Source organism: Dipodomys spectabilis, unplaced genomic scaffold (assembly GCF_019054845.1).
Source record: "Dipodomys spectabilis isolate Male_0828 unplaced genomic scaffold, ASM1905484v1 ptg000096l, whole genome shotgun sequence".
Classification (NCBI taxonomy): domain Eukaryota; kingdom Metazoa; phylum Chordata; class Mammalia; order Rodentia; family Heteromyidae; genus Dipodomys; species Dipodomys spectabilis.
The window spans coordinates 14951713-14968485 of NW_024870773.1; the positions used below are offsets into that span (position 1 = coordinate 14951713).

General features: G+C 37.7%; 1 protein-coding gene across 2 annotated transcripts in view; it reads right to left on the minus strand.

The window, feature by feature from the left end:
* The window catches only part of Pter (phosphotriesterase related), a 66761-nt gene that overhangs the window by 10245 nt on the left and 39743 nt on the right, over positions 1-16773 (minus strand). For both annotated transcript variants that reach the window (XM_042686292.1, XM_042686293.1), the window contains exons 2-3: positions 15578-16053; positions 13113-13378 (exon numbers count right to left, since the gene is read on the minus strand). In XM_042686292.1, the coding sequence (XP_042542226.1) occupies positions 13113-13378; positions 15578-16009 (698 nt within the window). In that variant the 5' untranslated portion in view covers positions 16010-16053. The remainder of the gene's footprint in view (positions 1-13112; positions 13379-15577; positions 16054-16773) is intronic.

Below are 16773 nucleotides of genomic sequence, written 5' to 3' on the forward strand. Positions count from 1 at the left end.
AAACGAAAAACAGAAACCAAACCAAACCAAACAAACAGGAAACCCCAAAGAATTTGGTACTGGATAGTAAGAAAGTATAGGGTGAGAGACTGAGATGGTATCAGACAACTAACACGAAACAATGCTAGGTTGTAATAGTTTGCTTCTTGTTGACAAAGTACCTGAAGAAATAGTTGAAAGGGTTTCTAAGCATTCAGCTCATAGTCAATAGATCTCATTGCTCTGAACCAGAGGTAGAGCTGAGCATCATTATTGTGGACGTACATTGTGATGCAAACCTGCCCATTATTATTTCTTCTTCTTCTTCTTCTCCTTCTCCTTCTCCTTCTCCCTCTCCCCCTCCCTCTCCCTCTCCCCCTCCCCCTCCCTCCCCCTCCCCCTCCCTCTCCCCCTCCTCCTCCTCCTCCTCCTCCTCCTCCTCCTCTTCTTCTTCTTCTTTTCTTCTTCTTTTTTTTTGGTTGGTTGTGGGGCTTAAACTCTGGGCCTGGAAGTTGTCTTTCAGCTCTTCAGCTTAAGGCTAGTGGTCTATCATTTGAGCCACAGCGCCACTTCCAAAGCTGCCCATTTCTTGGCAGCTGGTAAGCCGGGAGAGAAAGAAGCCTCTCGGCATGAGAGCTACCCTCCACATGACCTGCCATCAGGCCCCACCCATTCACTTATGAGCTCATAGCAGATTTATTTAGTTGATCAATTAGTACCCTCATAATCCAACCACCTCTTAATGGCTCTATCACCTAGAAGCTGAGACTTCAACAGATAAGCCTTTTATGGGACCTCTTATAGCCAAATCCTAACTTAGGCATGTAATAGTTTTCGATCTTTTAACACATAGCATTTGATCTTGTAATCCTTATAAAAATTAACACGAAGAAAGTAGATCATCCTCCCCTCACAGATGAGGAAAAGGTTCTCAAGTTGACACAACTCAGCTTTTAAACAGAGATGTTGTGAAGAAACCTAAACGCTTTTTGTGTTCAGAAGCCATGTTCTTGGACAAGTCCCTTCCATGAGGAAAGACCTTTCCCACCCCAGCCTGCAGAACCCCTTCGATTCAATAGTCACAATAACATCTAGTATCACCCGGCTTTTTGAATGTCTAACAAGGTGACTTACCTATAAGAAACTGACACTTAGCTGGATGACTGCCAATGTGCTACTGCAATTGTATTTATGCAAGTGATTATTTTCCACTTGGAGAAAGGATTGACCCTGAATGTCAGTATGGCTCCACAGAAAAATGGACTCTGCTTGGTGTCCTTCAGATAAAGATTAAACAGAGGTCTCACCCTTCCCAGCCATTAATGACCTCACAGAACATCACATAGAAGTGGAGGTGTTCACCTCATTCGGCTTCCTCATTCCATATTCTATACCTATGAATAACTTGATCTTTTTCTACTCCAATCTTACCCAGGTTTTTAGGTATTAATTTTTCCTCTTCATTCCCTAACAGTCAGAGAGATGACTGTGGCGATGCAGAATTGTTACTGCATTGCACAATGAAGAAAGTCCATATTTATGATGGAGTTATGAAATATCCTTGGAATTCCCAGGACAAAGATGAGACTTTTTTTTTCTAAACTCAGTATTTGTTTTTATTAGTTCCATGATATAATTTCTTCCTTCAAATTTTATACTTTTGCTCCTTCAACTAATAAATTTGTACCACATATAATATAGAATAAATTTATATAACTATATAAGGAAAATAAATTTAGGAAAAAAGTATATTCTTACCAGTCTTGAAAATGACATCTAAAGTGGCCTGGTTATCTTCATTTTCAGAGCCTCCTTATCATTTATCTAGTATTTTAAGGCTGAGACTAAAACACAAGGCAGTTGGTTTTTTAGCCTCTATAGGCTCAGGGGTTTAGTTTAATGTCAAAGTGCACTGTGAGTGGGAATAAGAAAATCCATGTGAAGTGATAAGTTAGACAAGGGTCTCTGAGCTCTCAAGATAGAAAGAACTAAGGGGCAGAGCAAAGGCTGGGTTTTGTGAGTATGATCAAGATGATTATAACATCTACCATTTGTATGAGTCTTGTAGTTTCACAAGACCCTCAGAACACGTGATTTAATCCCTACATTTATGTGCACCCTCATGAAACAGTTAAGCAGACATCTACATTTCGTGATATCCTCTGTGTTTTGAATATATATGAAACCTCAGCTGATGTCTCCAGGAACTTTATGCCTGAGGAGGAAGACATATTTAAAGTAACAATTACAAATACATTTATCTAAAAGCCTCTATATTATGAATGCAACGTATTATGAAAGAATAATGGGTAAACTGAATTGAGTTGAAGTATTCTACTTAAATGTGGGGTGAGAAATGGGCAACCCAGAGGAACATCTGTTGAGAGTCAATGAAGCAGGGGTTACTGCTCTTAAATGTAAGGCTGCAGTTTATCAAGAGTAAAATACACGAGGAAAGAAATACTCTGTGATCCATCCACCCATCCATTATCCACCCATTCATCCAGTAAGAAATTGTTGACCACATGTTACAATGAAACATGAGCTAGAAAACAAAAACCACACAGAGTCCTACAAAAGGACATAGAAATAAATAATTATTTTATAGAATCTGTCAAGTATAACAATAATAGCATTTCTAGGCATTGGGTTGCCAAGAGAAAAAGATAAACACATCACAACTAGGTTACAAAAAGCTCTGGTTTAAGGAAGGCTTTGATGAGTCACATCTTGAAGAAAGACTCTTCCAAGTTATTATGGACATTCCCAGCAGAGGGTCAAGATTGTGTGAGAACCATATAAGATCAATTAACCCAGGTCTCTAAAAGACAAAGTTAGCGTGACCTTAACCCAGATTGTGTGTGTAGTTTCTACAGAATAATGGGAATCACTTGAGAAGAGGTAGGGACTAGAAGACTAAGAGGTTTGGCTTTTTTGCCTTAGGGACAGAGATTCCACTAATGGGCTTTAAGTCAGAGGGCAGGAATGTTAACAAACTTACATTTAGAAAGATAAATCTGCTAGGCTGTGGAAGTCAGATTCTGGAGAAAACCAGAGGAGATTCACAAATGGTCCAGTGGCAAATAAGGGCCTGAATTCTAGTAAGAAGAGTGGAGTGGACAAGAAAGGTTGCATTTAGAGATCTCAGTGAGGTGGACATGTTTTTCAAATTGGGGTGCAGAAGAGGGAAGAGTTTAGTCTAATGTTTAGGGTGAACAGTACTGTCATTAACTGCAGTAGAGAAAGCAACAATGGACAGAGCAAAAACTATTGAACACTTGTCAACAGAAAGATGGGATGGAAGAAGGAACTCCAGGACATGTCTTGGGCAATTGATTAGCATTATGACTTATTTCAGGAAATTGATACACTCTGCTCAATGATACCAACATGGAAGGAGCAGGTTCTGAAATGCACAATAAACTGGTGAAATAATTATGTCACATACTAATGTCACTGTACAAATAATCTAAAGCCTGGATCTTTTTAGTACAAGAGATGGAACTTAGAACCCTGTACTTATTAGGCAAGTGCTCTATCAGGTGGGCTACACCTCTAGGCCTTTTGCTTTCAGTTTGTATTCAAACATGAAGAAACACATTGAAGGAGACACTAGAAGATCTGGAAACACTGTCCATATTCATGGATGGGTAGGATTAATGTAGAGGAAAGTTATATTACTGAAAGTCTACAGATTCAATGCAATCTCCAGTGCTGTGTTAAAATTCCAGTGTTATTATTCACAGAAATGTGGCAGGGGGGAAGAGTCTTAAATTCTTTAATTCATATAGATGCACAAAAGACCTCAAATAGTCAAAGAACTAGTAAGTAAAAAGAATATTACTGGAGGTATCAGCATACTTTACTTCAAATGAGAATAGAAAGCCACAAGAACAAAACCAGTATGATACTAGCACAAAAATATAAGGTCTGGAGATAAATCCACACAGCTTTAACTGACTGAGTTTTGGAAAAGGTGACCACAAAAATCCCCTATACTGAAGAAAAGAGTTTTGTTTTTTTTTTTCTGACAGGGTCCAGTACTAACTTCGTTGGGATTAACCTTTGACCACCACGATCATCCTATCTCTGCCTCCTGAGTACCTGGGACCACAGAATGCAACACCTATCCACTAACCAACAAGCGTGGGTCTTTTAAGTGAGATACAACCCAGGCACTCCAATGCTTAGTCTGGTGCTATTACCATTATTCTGCACTGTAACTTCATGGTAGTTTATCAGACAATTGAGTCTGAATCCTTAGAGGCTGGGTACCAGGAAGACGCTTCTTATCTCTGCTTTGCTCACTCATTTAGCTCGTGTCTGGCACATGGAGAAGCATAAATACATTCCTCACTAAAACATGCACTTCTGATAAACCAGTTAAAAAAAACATTGGCACACAAATTCAACAGTAAAGATATACTCACATATACAAAGTATTACATTTCAATGAATGATCATCATAAGCATGTTTTTCCCCCAAAAAAAGTAATTCCAAAAAACTCTTGGTTTTCTTCCCCTAAATTTCTCAATTAAAAACAAATGGACATTTACACAGATAGAATTACATAGGATTCTTTATTTCATGAAAATTATTCAATAGGTACTTAAAAATTGTCTAAGCTTAGTTGGAAATACTCATCTAAAAACCTAAAGTTCATTAAAAAATATCAAATGTATTTAAAAAGAAATGAATACATAAAGTATTATAACTAATGATTGTAACAAATAATTTTAATCAAATAAATTGAATACAAAGCCAAACATAGTAGTATACAACTGTAATCACAGTACTTGGGAGCTGAGGAAAGATCTTGAGTTTGATGCCTATATGGACATAAAGCAAGACCTTGTCTCAATCGAATCAATATTAACATGATTTAAAAAGTATTGTTCATGTATATTTCTAGTATACTAATGGCCACTTTACTTCAAAGATTAAATATGAAAGAATATTTTGGGGGAGCTTGGGAACTGAACTCAGAGCCTTGGACATGCTAAGTGTGTGCTCTAACTGCTGAGCTGGATTTCTACCAACTGACAGATTCCAATTAATTTTAGTTAATTAGGAATACAAAGCTCATAGAATTCACAAACTTTATACAGCATGATAATGACAATTTGCCTTGTGAAGGTTAAACTGTGTTTGTGACTTTAAGTATCACCATCCCACAATACTGGGAAATCTGTGAAATTTATGTAATTGCTTCATCTCAATTTAAAAAAAAAAGAAAGAAAAGAAAAGTGAGAGAAGGGAGGGATTTGGAGCGATGGGTGACATGTTGTTAGACAATTTGTATTCACGTACTGTTTTGTAGAATGGGAACTTCTTTGTACAACTACTTAAAGATAATAAAAATTTTTAAAAAAGAATAAATGTAAATGTCAAAAATCCAATGTGGAATAAACATTGCCAATGAATTTAAAAACATAATTCACAATTTCAATGGAACCAACATTGAAGTGTTGGTTCCACTTAAACACAAGATATCAATTAGAATGGAATGTTCACATAAATGTTTATGGTTATATATGAAACATTATTTTAAAGATTTAGTTTATGTTTTTTATAGGATTCATTTTGCATCAAAGCATTAATTTTATGTGAGCAGTTGCAATATTAGAGACATGTGGGAATAAAAAGAAGTCACAATAATTCAAAACATGTTTATCTGTATTTTAACAAAGATCGCCTTCCTCCCATGCTTGTCAGTTTTCTGGCTACATCAGGCCCCATTTGATGACATCATAGGAAGGAATGCTGTCAATATTATGACTTCAGAATAGGTTTAAGAAAAAGGAACAAAGCCCTTCCTTAAATTAGACGCAAACCACAAAGTGACTCTGGATTGCAAAGTGTCATTAAAACTGCATTTTAAAATACATTTATTTCACAGTTTATTCATCCTAGGAAGAGGTTTCTACCACATGAACTTTCCGGCTGCCACACAGTGCCCAAGAGGTTGTGTTTTTCCTGTAAGGCAATGCACAGTTCAGGATATGATGGTATTGAGGACAGTGAAGATAAATCTCATAGACATGGCAATCCTATTTGTTAAAATGTCACATTTCATGTGAATGGTGTCAGCATCATGAAAAATTGCTTTAGAAAAAAATTACTAGTGAAAGGTTTTGGTGGACAAAATGTACTGAATAGGATACATGACAAGTGCCTTCTTCTGCTCTGATCCTGGCAGATCTGCTCACATAACTTTGCTCAATTTGGGATATTCAACAAATACCATTCACCATCGTAATGTAATTGCATTTTCTTGGGCAGAGTTTAGGGATATAAAGTTTTTCTGCATTCATTTCAGTTTGTAAAATGTTTCTCTGGATTTCTTTCTTCTCTCCATGGTCTCTGTGTCTGTCTCCATTTACTCTCCCTCCTTCCCTCCCTCCTTCCCTCTCCCCCCTCCCCCCCCGCATCTGCCTCTGTGTCTCTAGAGTAGTCTTTATATTTATAGGAAAGACCCAGGGTAAGCAATCATATTGAAATATGCATAGCACTTTAAGTTAACTTTAAGGTTTTTCTTAGCCCCTTAACACATGAATAAAATAGACAAGCTACACAGCAGGTAAATCTTAGTGTCAGAACTTGGGCCCAGACAACCTGTCCTGAGTATCTTTCCTCCATGAATACCAAGCCTATGGTATATTCACAGGGGGAAAATAAAGGTGTTGTTAAATGGCATCACATAATGTCAACTTAAATTTTCCAGGTGTGTGTTCTTGTGCATTTTATATAAAATTTATCATCCCAATAGCCAGTACATATATAACAGCTTCTAGATCTATACATGAAGCTTATGTATTAATATACACATGAATGTAGACATTAGTCTTCTGTCATACTACAAATACAAGACACCCCTAGTTGGAAAAAATAAATATTATATATTAGTAAACATTTTGATTTAAAAAATTCTCACTGGCTTAGCAGGCCTATCTTTTGTTGCTAAGGCTAATTTCTTGAAGGTCTCACTCTGAGGTCAATTGATCTGAGTCAATTGACTGAAATAATGAATACTGCAATGATATATAAGGCAAGCTCATTCAGTTCAATGGATTTTCTACATTATGTCCATAATGCACACCTCATCCTATAAAGAAACAAGAAATACAGAGCCATATTTACAGGACTCTAACTGTTATATGCCACTCTATGCTCACCATATTCCAATTATTCTCTATAAAGGATACTACACTCTTTAACAATATAAAGATGTTTTGTTCAATATTCATTTGCCAAACATTTGCTTGGAATTGTTTTTGAATGGCTTCCCATTAATTCACCAGTATATATAAGAATTAAAAGGACAGTTCTAAGGATACCCCATAATTGCTTTTGTGGTTTTTTTTTTTTTCAAAGATCATCTTAAAGTTAAATGTCACCGTAATTCTAATTAAAGAATCATTTTGAAGGCAGAGAGTAAGTTCTTCTGGCTGTAGTCACGTGTCTGGTAAATTGACACTAGATAATTGTTGAATGAATGAAGTGGTATTCCACTCCATTCAATTAAGAACACAGAAAATGTGTTAAATCCATATTTTCCCACGATTTGGCCAATTTATCAAGGATGGTCAAAAGCAAAGAGAATAAAAAGTTTGTTAGCTGGCCCATTCCCTGAGTTTTTCCTTCTGGTCTTTCAGAAGCCCTCAGGCCAAATTCTTATACCTTCCTCAAGGAGAAATTTTCAAAGAGAATGCTGTGCTATCTTCTTACCCTCACTTGCTATGGCTCTAATGGAACCATGGGTTGTGGTTGTTCATCAAAATCTTTTAGCTTTTAAAACAGATAGCCAAGAAGAAAACGATGGAAGCACAGCACCTGTCTGTTGGCCTCTAGTAAGCTTGGAAATTCCATCAGTGAACAGCTAGCACCCAAATAACCACCAGCCAGGTTGTTTTATCCAGCTTTTATCAGCAGTCAAGACTTTTGTGGCCATACAACTCCCAACAGCTACTCTAATAGTATATTGATGGCAAAACCTTCTCAAAGATGATGACAAAAGAATCAGAGAAGTGTTTTTTGTTGTTTTTTTGTTTTTTTCAGAGAAGTGTTTTCTTCATCACACATATATCCATATTCGACCAGGCCCCAGATGCTTCTGATATCCTCACCACCTGGAAATATGCATACAGTTTTAACAGGTGGTGAAATTATTATAAATGAGTACATGGTGCAAAGCCTTGTGTATCAAAAGCCCAAACAAGAATACAAAGGGTGGGTTGCTATTTTCCAATGCATGTGGACTTTGGGTGGCTCTTTCTGTCAAGGGCAGACCCCAGTGCTGTCCCACAGGGTCATATTCACAGCAGTCAAACCACTCTTCAACGAGCCCATGTTTCTTTAGGGGAACAGATGGTGAGGGGAGGTCCTGGACGCAGAAGCATATTTATCTTGTCAAACTGTTATCACCTCGTAAATGACCTTAAGCAGGTCACAAGCGCTCACATGGACAATGTGGTTCAGAAAGCTCCAAAGGTGAAGGCCATTCATTAATTTTCTCCTCTCAGAATCCCAACTGCCCCTTTGAGGAGAGCCATACAGAAAGCTAACGTGGTGGTGTGTGTATATGTGTGTGCATGTGCATGTGCACACAGGTCTGCACAAACGTCAATCCTAATGAAGATTTTATAGGCCTTCAGAAACAGTGAACTGCTTCAGTATGATCGTGGGTATGATGAAATGCTTTATTTTTGTGTTCTCAGAAAGGACAGAAAACCAACTTTGAAAGGGGGTAAAAAACAGAATTTGCAGGTGACTGATGTTCAGAGATTGTCCTGTGGCAGAGCTCTTCTGTTTCAAAAGGGCTATGGGTGGAGAGTGGCCACCCCTCAACTTATCTTCACACACACTGCAGCCTGTCGCTTTGGTTCCTTCTCTTCTACATCCACAAAAGGGATGGAGGCAAGAACAGAATTCTTTCTACTCTATTCTGAATGCTTTTAGAGGCTGTGTTTTCAGGCTGCTCTTCTTTTAGTGTGTCCTTTGCATTTGGTTGCAGGAAATACACCCTCGGGTGTGCTGTCCTCAGTAAGGAAGTGTTGAAGTTCCTGCCCTCTCCTGTGCACAGCCCAGCCTGTGAAAGGACACCCTCGTCAACCACAGCCTGGCCACTGGCTTCCTGTAAAAAGTCACTTCAAAAGGCAAATGCTCCCTGCATTCGTCTCCCTTATTATTTGTCCTGTTAACTTTATTCCGTTTGTTTTCTCAAATGAATCACTTTTTTTAAAAGTCATTTTCCCTAGAAGCCTCCCCCTAGAAATGGTACTTTCAGGAATTTCTTTCTTTCAGGCACTGGAACCCCAGAGCATTCATTATTAGGTGTACAATGGGTGGCTGCTCTAGCAAGGGTCTCCGGATTTTCTAGTGATTTGAGTTGGTCTATGTCAGGTCAACCACTGCATTCAGTTCTGATCCATCCTAACAGGCCATCTTGAAATGATCTCCAACTTTTATTATTTTAAAGAAAAAAATGTGTGTATGCAACATAACATATACCTAGGTGACATTTACACAAAATATGTGTGAATATAGGGTATATCACTAGAAAATAAACACTTCAGCTTTATATGTTGTTTGATTTTATGAGCCAGGAAATATTACAGTGGTAGGAGTAAGGTTTATTTCACCCTTTACAAGGAAAACTTATTTTCTATGTATGGCACGTGTTATTTCTGAACTTATATTTCTAAGTGCAAATAGGGAATGGTACAAAGACTTTTTAAAAGATGTATCTTATATCAGTTTCAAGCAATACGGCAGCCTAACTGTTCACAGAAACTCTTTCTATTACAATACTTCAAAATACTGAGTAAAATTAAAGAGGAAGAATCCTATTTTAGTCTTTTGTACATTTCTGTTAGCTTCAGTGAGTTGTATGAAGGGGTTTCTTTTGACATGTCTGCATTAGACTCACCTCTTTCCATCATTCTTTATCATCCTCTACTCTCTACTCAAAACCATTTCAACAAGCTTTCCACTGTCAACGTGTACATAAAATATTTTGATATATTCACCCTCCTTTACACTCTCTGTTTGCCCTTTGCCATTCCATTATACCAAACCTTACACCCAATGGATCTTGAACGTAAAGATTCTGAAAGGTAGAAAGGGTAACACAGGGAAAGGACATGTGGGATACTAACACCACAACTTATTGTTATAGTACAGCTGATAACACAGACTTTGATAATAGTGCATGTTTTTTTTTGTCAGTTGTTGAAATTGGTTGGCCAAAATTTTATTGAGGAGTTTTACATCGATGCTCATCAAAGAGATAACTCTATTGTTCTGTTTCTTTGATGCGTCCCTAACTGGTTTGGGGATGTGTGTGTAATGGTGGATTCATAGATGAGTTTGATAGTGATCCTTCCCTTTCTATTTCACTGAAGAGCTTGAGGAAGATTGGTATTAGTTCTCCTTTGAAGACCTTATAGGACTGAAACAAAAAGCATTGCTTACCAAACACAAAGCTATTCAATATATGATAATACAGAATTTAGAATAATAATGATTCATAGGTATGCAATGATGTCATTGCCAACTGTATTCGGCAACAGTGGAAATATGTGCCAGTAGTAAGCAGATTTCGATACAGTTTTCTAAGTAATCAATAGATCAAGCTATGCATACCATATAAACCAGTGGGGATATAGAATATGTAAACAGCATGGCTGACAATTACAGATTAATGAACATACAGAGAAGATACAATAACTGCAGTACACATTTTCCCAGAATCTATGAAACAGCTAGAAAATTTATGCTCTTCTCAATGTTTAGCAAGAACCATACTTATTAACTAGGATAAAGCTTGCATCGCACAAGGTAACATGATCAAATATATTATTTTATTTAGTTATTTATTTTGTTTCGACTTTGAGATAGGGATCTCACAACATTGTCCAGGCTGGTCTCAAACTTCTGGGCTCCAACAATCCTTGAGACTCAGTATTCCAAATATCTAAGACTAGAGTTGTACAAAATCACAGGAAAATACATTATTTTAAGTTCAAATAAAGGCACCTAAGATCTCACAGCAAATGCTAAAGTCAGGATTTAAAGGTTTCGCTGGGTCCAAAAATTCGAGTCTTTCAGTTATGGCATATTATTCTGTGACCCCTTTTATTGTATGAGTACCTACCAGAAGATTCCTGAAGACAGTCCATTGTCAGGAGGGTTGTTTGTACCTCAACACTTCTCACTTTCTCCACTGATGTTGGATTTTCTGTTTTGCCATGACTATAACTTGTTTATTTTTTTCTGCATGGGATTTTACAATATTTCTATTAAGTCAAGGAATTTTATGAAGACTTTTTTAGGTCTGTTCGTTTGTTAAATATCAAAATGTCAAGATTGATGATCGGGATTTATCAATCTGCTAACATGGACTTATTCCAAAGTGCAAAACACATGTGATTGTAATATTAGTATTATTAGTCTCATTGGCACTGTATTAAATTTTTTTTAATATAAATTTAACAGGAGGCCCTAGAACTAGTCTTGGCAACACTGTTAGGTTTGCTCCTAATTTGCTATGTAGAAGGCTGCATGTTGGACCTCTAAAACACATGTCTATGTTCTAACCCTCGCAACTTCAGAAAGTGACTTTATTTGGGAAAGGGATTCTTTTTAGATGTTATTAAGTTTAGGATCATTGACTCTGATCATTCCGGACTAGCTGAGGGTCCTTGAATACAGTGACATGCCTTTAGTAACAAAAGACACAGACATAAAGAAGAAAGCAATGTGAGAACAGAGGCAGAAATGTCATCTATGTGGTTACAGCAAGAGTCCCTGGATCTGCCAGAAAATGGAAACAGCAAAGGGCTCTCCCGAATAGCTTCCGGAGGCAGTACCATCCTGTCAATACATTGGTTTCAGATGTCTACCTTTAGAATGGGGAATGAGAGAATGAAAAGCTCTGTTGATCCTGGGCACCTGATGTGCTGTAATTTGTTACAGCAGGTATAACAATCAAATGTACGACACTACCAGACAAAGTACACTTGCTATTATTATAATTAAAATTCAGATGACTCAAACCACAAACAGGAGATAGAAATGTAAGTATTTATCTACCCTTGCTCCTTGGCCCACCCCTCTTCTTCAGGATACCCATTTCCTGGTGCTAACTTCTTTGGGCTTTGACCTAGTCTTTCTAAATGATCAAGTCTATTATACTCTCCATCAAGTCTATTATACTCCAGTTAATTCATTTTTAATCATTTGCATACCACCCAATGTGTTTACGTATAGATTTATATGCACATTCTATCTACCACAGATGAGGGAAACCATGGAATCTGTTTCTCTGGGTTTCACTTACAATTTTTTCCAAGTCACTCAATTTCCTTGTGAATGGTACACATAATTCTTTCTAATAGATGAGTTAAAATTCCACTGTGTATACAATACCACATTTTCTTGATCCATTCATCCAGTGAGGAGCATATGGTCTCATTCTATATCACGGCTATGGTGAAGGGAGTAGAAGGAAGAGAATGCAAGAAGAATTCATTGTATATACCATAAAATTAAGAAAGATAAGGAAAGAGGTGGGCTGAAGTGTTGAGAATGTTGAAGGGGCGACAGTGATAAAGATGTGTTGTATTCATAAACTGCTTTGTTAGATGGCACCTCCTCCGTACAACTACTTAAAGATAACAGAAAAGAAAAGGAAAAGAAATGGAAGCATTTGTGGTTTGTTTTTTTTTTCATTCATTACCACTCTGTTCTATTTGTAGATATATTTTTCATCCCAGTTATTTACAAATACTGAGGAAGCTACTGTGATATGCTTCCATGAAACAAAGTAGACAATGGTATCTATTATGAAGAGTTATGAAAGATTAAGTTAAAGAAAATTCCTATGCAAAATATGTAGGATATCATCTATACAAAGGAAAGATACAAGAATAAAGCATTGACTTTTACTTATGCTACTTATCAAGCTTTGCTATTTATCAAACCTTTACTTATGCTACTTATCAAACCTTTCTAGATTGCTAATGAGTTTCCCTGGATGATCAGTATTTCATTGCTCTCATTTCTGATGTTTCCAAAATTTGATTAACTATGAATTATACAGTCACAGAAGAGTCTAAGATAGCCTACTTACCTATCAAGGTGAGACATCACTGTCTTGGAGATATCTGCACCTGCCTCTTGCAATATGCGGATGATCTGGAATGGTGAACTTGGATTCCGGCCGGGATGGATGATCACAGGACAGCCAAGCTGAGCCTGGGCATGCGCTGTTGCCTGAAGAACTTTTCTTTCACTGTCTGTCAAAGGCCAGGAGCAACCAATTTCCCCAATAACACCACACTTGATACTGGTTCCATCAGCACCATGGAGAATTTCACTAATAAGGACATCGGTAAGCTAGGGGAAAACAGGAAAAAGAAATTATTTTATAAGTCATGGAAGTTATCAAAATTAATTCACTTAAGCCCAATGCTGGTGGCTCACACCTGTGATCCTAACTACTCAGGAAGTAAAGATAGATTCAAAGCTAGCCTGAGCAACAAAGTTCTTAAGACTCTTATCTCAGTCAACTACTACAAAAAATGTGGAGTTGTGGTCTCAAGTGGTAGAGCACCAACCTTGAAAAAGCAAGCTAAGAGACGGTGTCCAGGCCCTGAGTTTAAGCCCCCCCCCCCAAGTTAATCACCCTAGTGCATGAATGAATTTATTTAGTCATGTATTCTTTTAAAGGTATATTCAATACTCATTTATGGCATACTGGCCCATGAGAAAGGCATTTTGCTGATCAAATCACATATTCAGCAAGTTATTTTAAGTCCAAGTTTTAAAATCATATTATTATTATGTAGTAGGAAATTCACCTCTTTGGTACATTTAGATTGAGGGGACAAATCCACAATCAGTGAGCAGAATCTATGAATGCCACTGAACTGATGTATATATCAACGAATATATGTGTATCAAGTAATTAATTTTTTAGGGGGATAGGTACTGGTGTCTCAACTCAGAGCCTCACCCCCTCTAGGCAGGTGCTGTACTTCTGAGGTATATCTCTAGACTGATTTTCTTGGTTATTTTGAAGATACGGTCTTGCTCCTTGCCTGGGTATGTGTCTGGATTGTGATCTACCTATTTTGGTTTTCCTGTAGTTACTGGAATCACAGGGGACACCACCATGTCTATCTTCCTCCACTAAAGCAGAGTTTCATAGGCTTTTTGGCGTGGGATGTCCTGGAACCATTATCCTTCCAATCTCAGCCTCCACACAGGTTAGAATGACAGGAAGATGACATTGTTCCCATCTGTGCATTGAGAAGAGGTCTCCAGAACTTTTCTCCCCAGGCTGGCCTTGAACTGGAATCCCCTAATTTCAGCCTCCCAAATTAGCTAGGATTACAGGCATGAGGTACAGGTGCCCAGCCTTCAGTTCTCTCTTATTTTGAATTCATTATTCAGAATAGAACATTCACAGCACACAATAAAAGCATTATACAGTTTGGTAACTACTAAATGTTGTTTGACAAATGCATAATCCTTGTCATCATTTTAGTCTTCAACTAATATAAATATACTAAAAATAAATAAAATCCTTCTCAGAAAAGAATACAGATGGAATTTGGATATAAATTATTTTAAATAGTAAGTGATCATTTGCAAAGACTTCAGCTGACATTGTATCAAACAACGCAGGCAAAGAAGACACATAGAAATATATGTGTGTCTGTATAAACATCTGTAAACAGATACCTGTGTGCTCAAAAAGGGAACATGTACATGCAAAAAAAATGCCTTGCTGCTTATTCTGTCTCTTTGTCTATAAAAGTTTCTTCCTTCTGCCCATTCTTGCTTAAGACCATATTATTACAAAAACAGGAAAATGGATGTGCTTCTACCCCTCCTGTTTTTGTAAAAAGAGAAGGAAACATATTTGCAAAAGTGCCAAGTCTCTGCCTGCCAAGTTTCACCCTACAGTGAAATTCTCATCGCTGGTTATTATAAAAATCTTAGAAAAAGAAATCAAAGTTACATAACTAAATCTTATCATGGAAGAAAAAAGTGAGGTTTACAGACTGGGGTGCCAATACTGAGGACCATACAATATAGCAGATCTAAGTATTAATGCATCAGGTTGGCCAATAACCTTCCTCAAAATATTTTTCCTTATTAAATAAAATATTATTAATTCGAATCTAGATTGGTAGAAGCTTTGCTATGTTGCAAAATTGCATAATATGACCAACTATTTTGTGTGTGTGTATATGTGTGTGTGTGTGTGTGTGTGTGTGGTACATGCTTGTACTGTGACGTCAACTCAGGACCTAGGTGCTGTCCTTTAGCTATTTTGCTCAAAGCTCATGTTCTGCCACTTGAACCACAGGTCCATTTCTGGATTTTTGTTAGTTAACTGGAAATCAGAATCTCATAGTCTTTCCTGCCCAGGCTGGCTTCTAACCATGAACATCAGATCTCAGTCTCCTGAGTAGCAAGGATTAAGCTGTAAGACTTATAACCAGCTAAAATAAGCCAATGGTATGTCCAGGGATTGGACTATTGTGAATTTACACACAAATATTGTCAAAGAATGGGAGTTTTTACCTGCTCCACTGACATGGCCCTGGTCTCTGAAGAGTGGGTTGCATCCACATAGAACCCAGCTCCAGATATGATGTGGACTCCAGTCTGCTCTGCCAGCCACTTCAACATCTTCACATCCCTGCTAATTCCCGTGGTTGTGTTCTCCACCAAGGCCCCACCACCTTTAGCCTTGAAATACAACAACTCTTCCTTTACAGCTTCTGTTTCCTGATTCAACCAAAGGTTCTCTTTATGGGAATATGGATTTTTCTGGATCCAAAATAGATTTTTCATCGTGATAGGTTCCTTAGAGGTAGCTTCATGGCATGGAGGAGGTGGACAGTAAACACAGTCAAAGGTCATTGTCAAGTGTTCATGGGTCAGGGTGCGGCCCAGTTTGCTTGGCTCCACAAGCCCCAAAACAGTTTGCACTTTCCCACTTAAGGAAGACATTTTTGAATAGCACCACCAGGAAATGCTCTAAACAGGAGTGATTTCTGGAGAAAAAAAGAAAGAATACTGAAATCAGAATATAGGGTACAAACAACATTCTGTCTGCATGAGTGAAAGATATAAACTGAGTAAGAGAGTCAATCAATTAGAGATACAACCTTGCTTATCATCCTGCCAAACTCAGCATCTATTCTCACAAAGCCCCGAGTGACATGTGGTAGGTGACGGCCCACAGCCCTTTACACTTTCACTGGGACTCCCTGCTTCATCCCACCTTCACCTACTGGAAATAGTTCTTGCAGTAAAGTTCACATGTATTTGTCACCTAAGGTTGGTTGCATAGTTACAGCTATGCTTTCTTGGAGAATTCCATTATAATCCTGTTGTTTTTTTTAAGTCTCCTCTTAATAAATAGCTTACATTAAAATTAGCTATGTATTACTAAGTAGTATCTCATTTTTTTTCAGCTACATTAAATATACCATGGCTACTAATTACTTCCACAATTCATTTGCTATACAAGTAAGACAAATTAGAGTGCTAAAGATGTACAAAATAGAGGCTGTCATGGTGGCACACATGCTTGTAATCCAAGCTACTTGGGAGGCAGAGATTGGGGGACTCATTAGTTCCAGACCAGTCAAAACAAATAATTAGTGACATCTCATCTTGACAAACAGGCAGAGAGCGGTGATACGCATTTGTCATTCCCGCAACATGGGAGGCAGAAATGGAAGGGCTATAGCCTGAGGTCAACCTCGAAC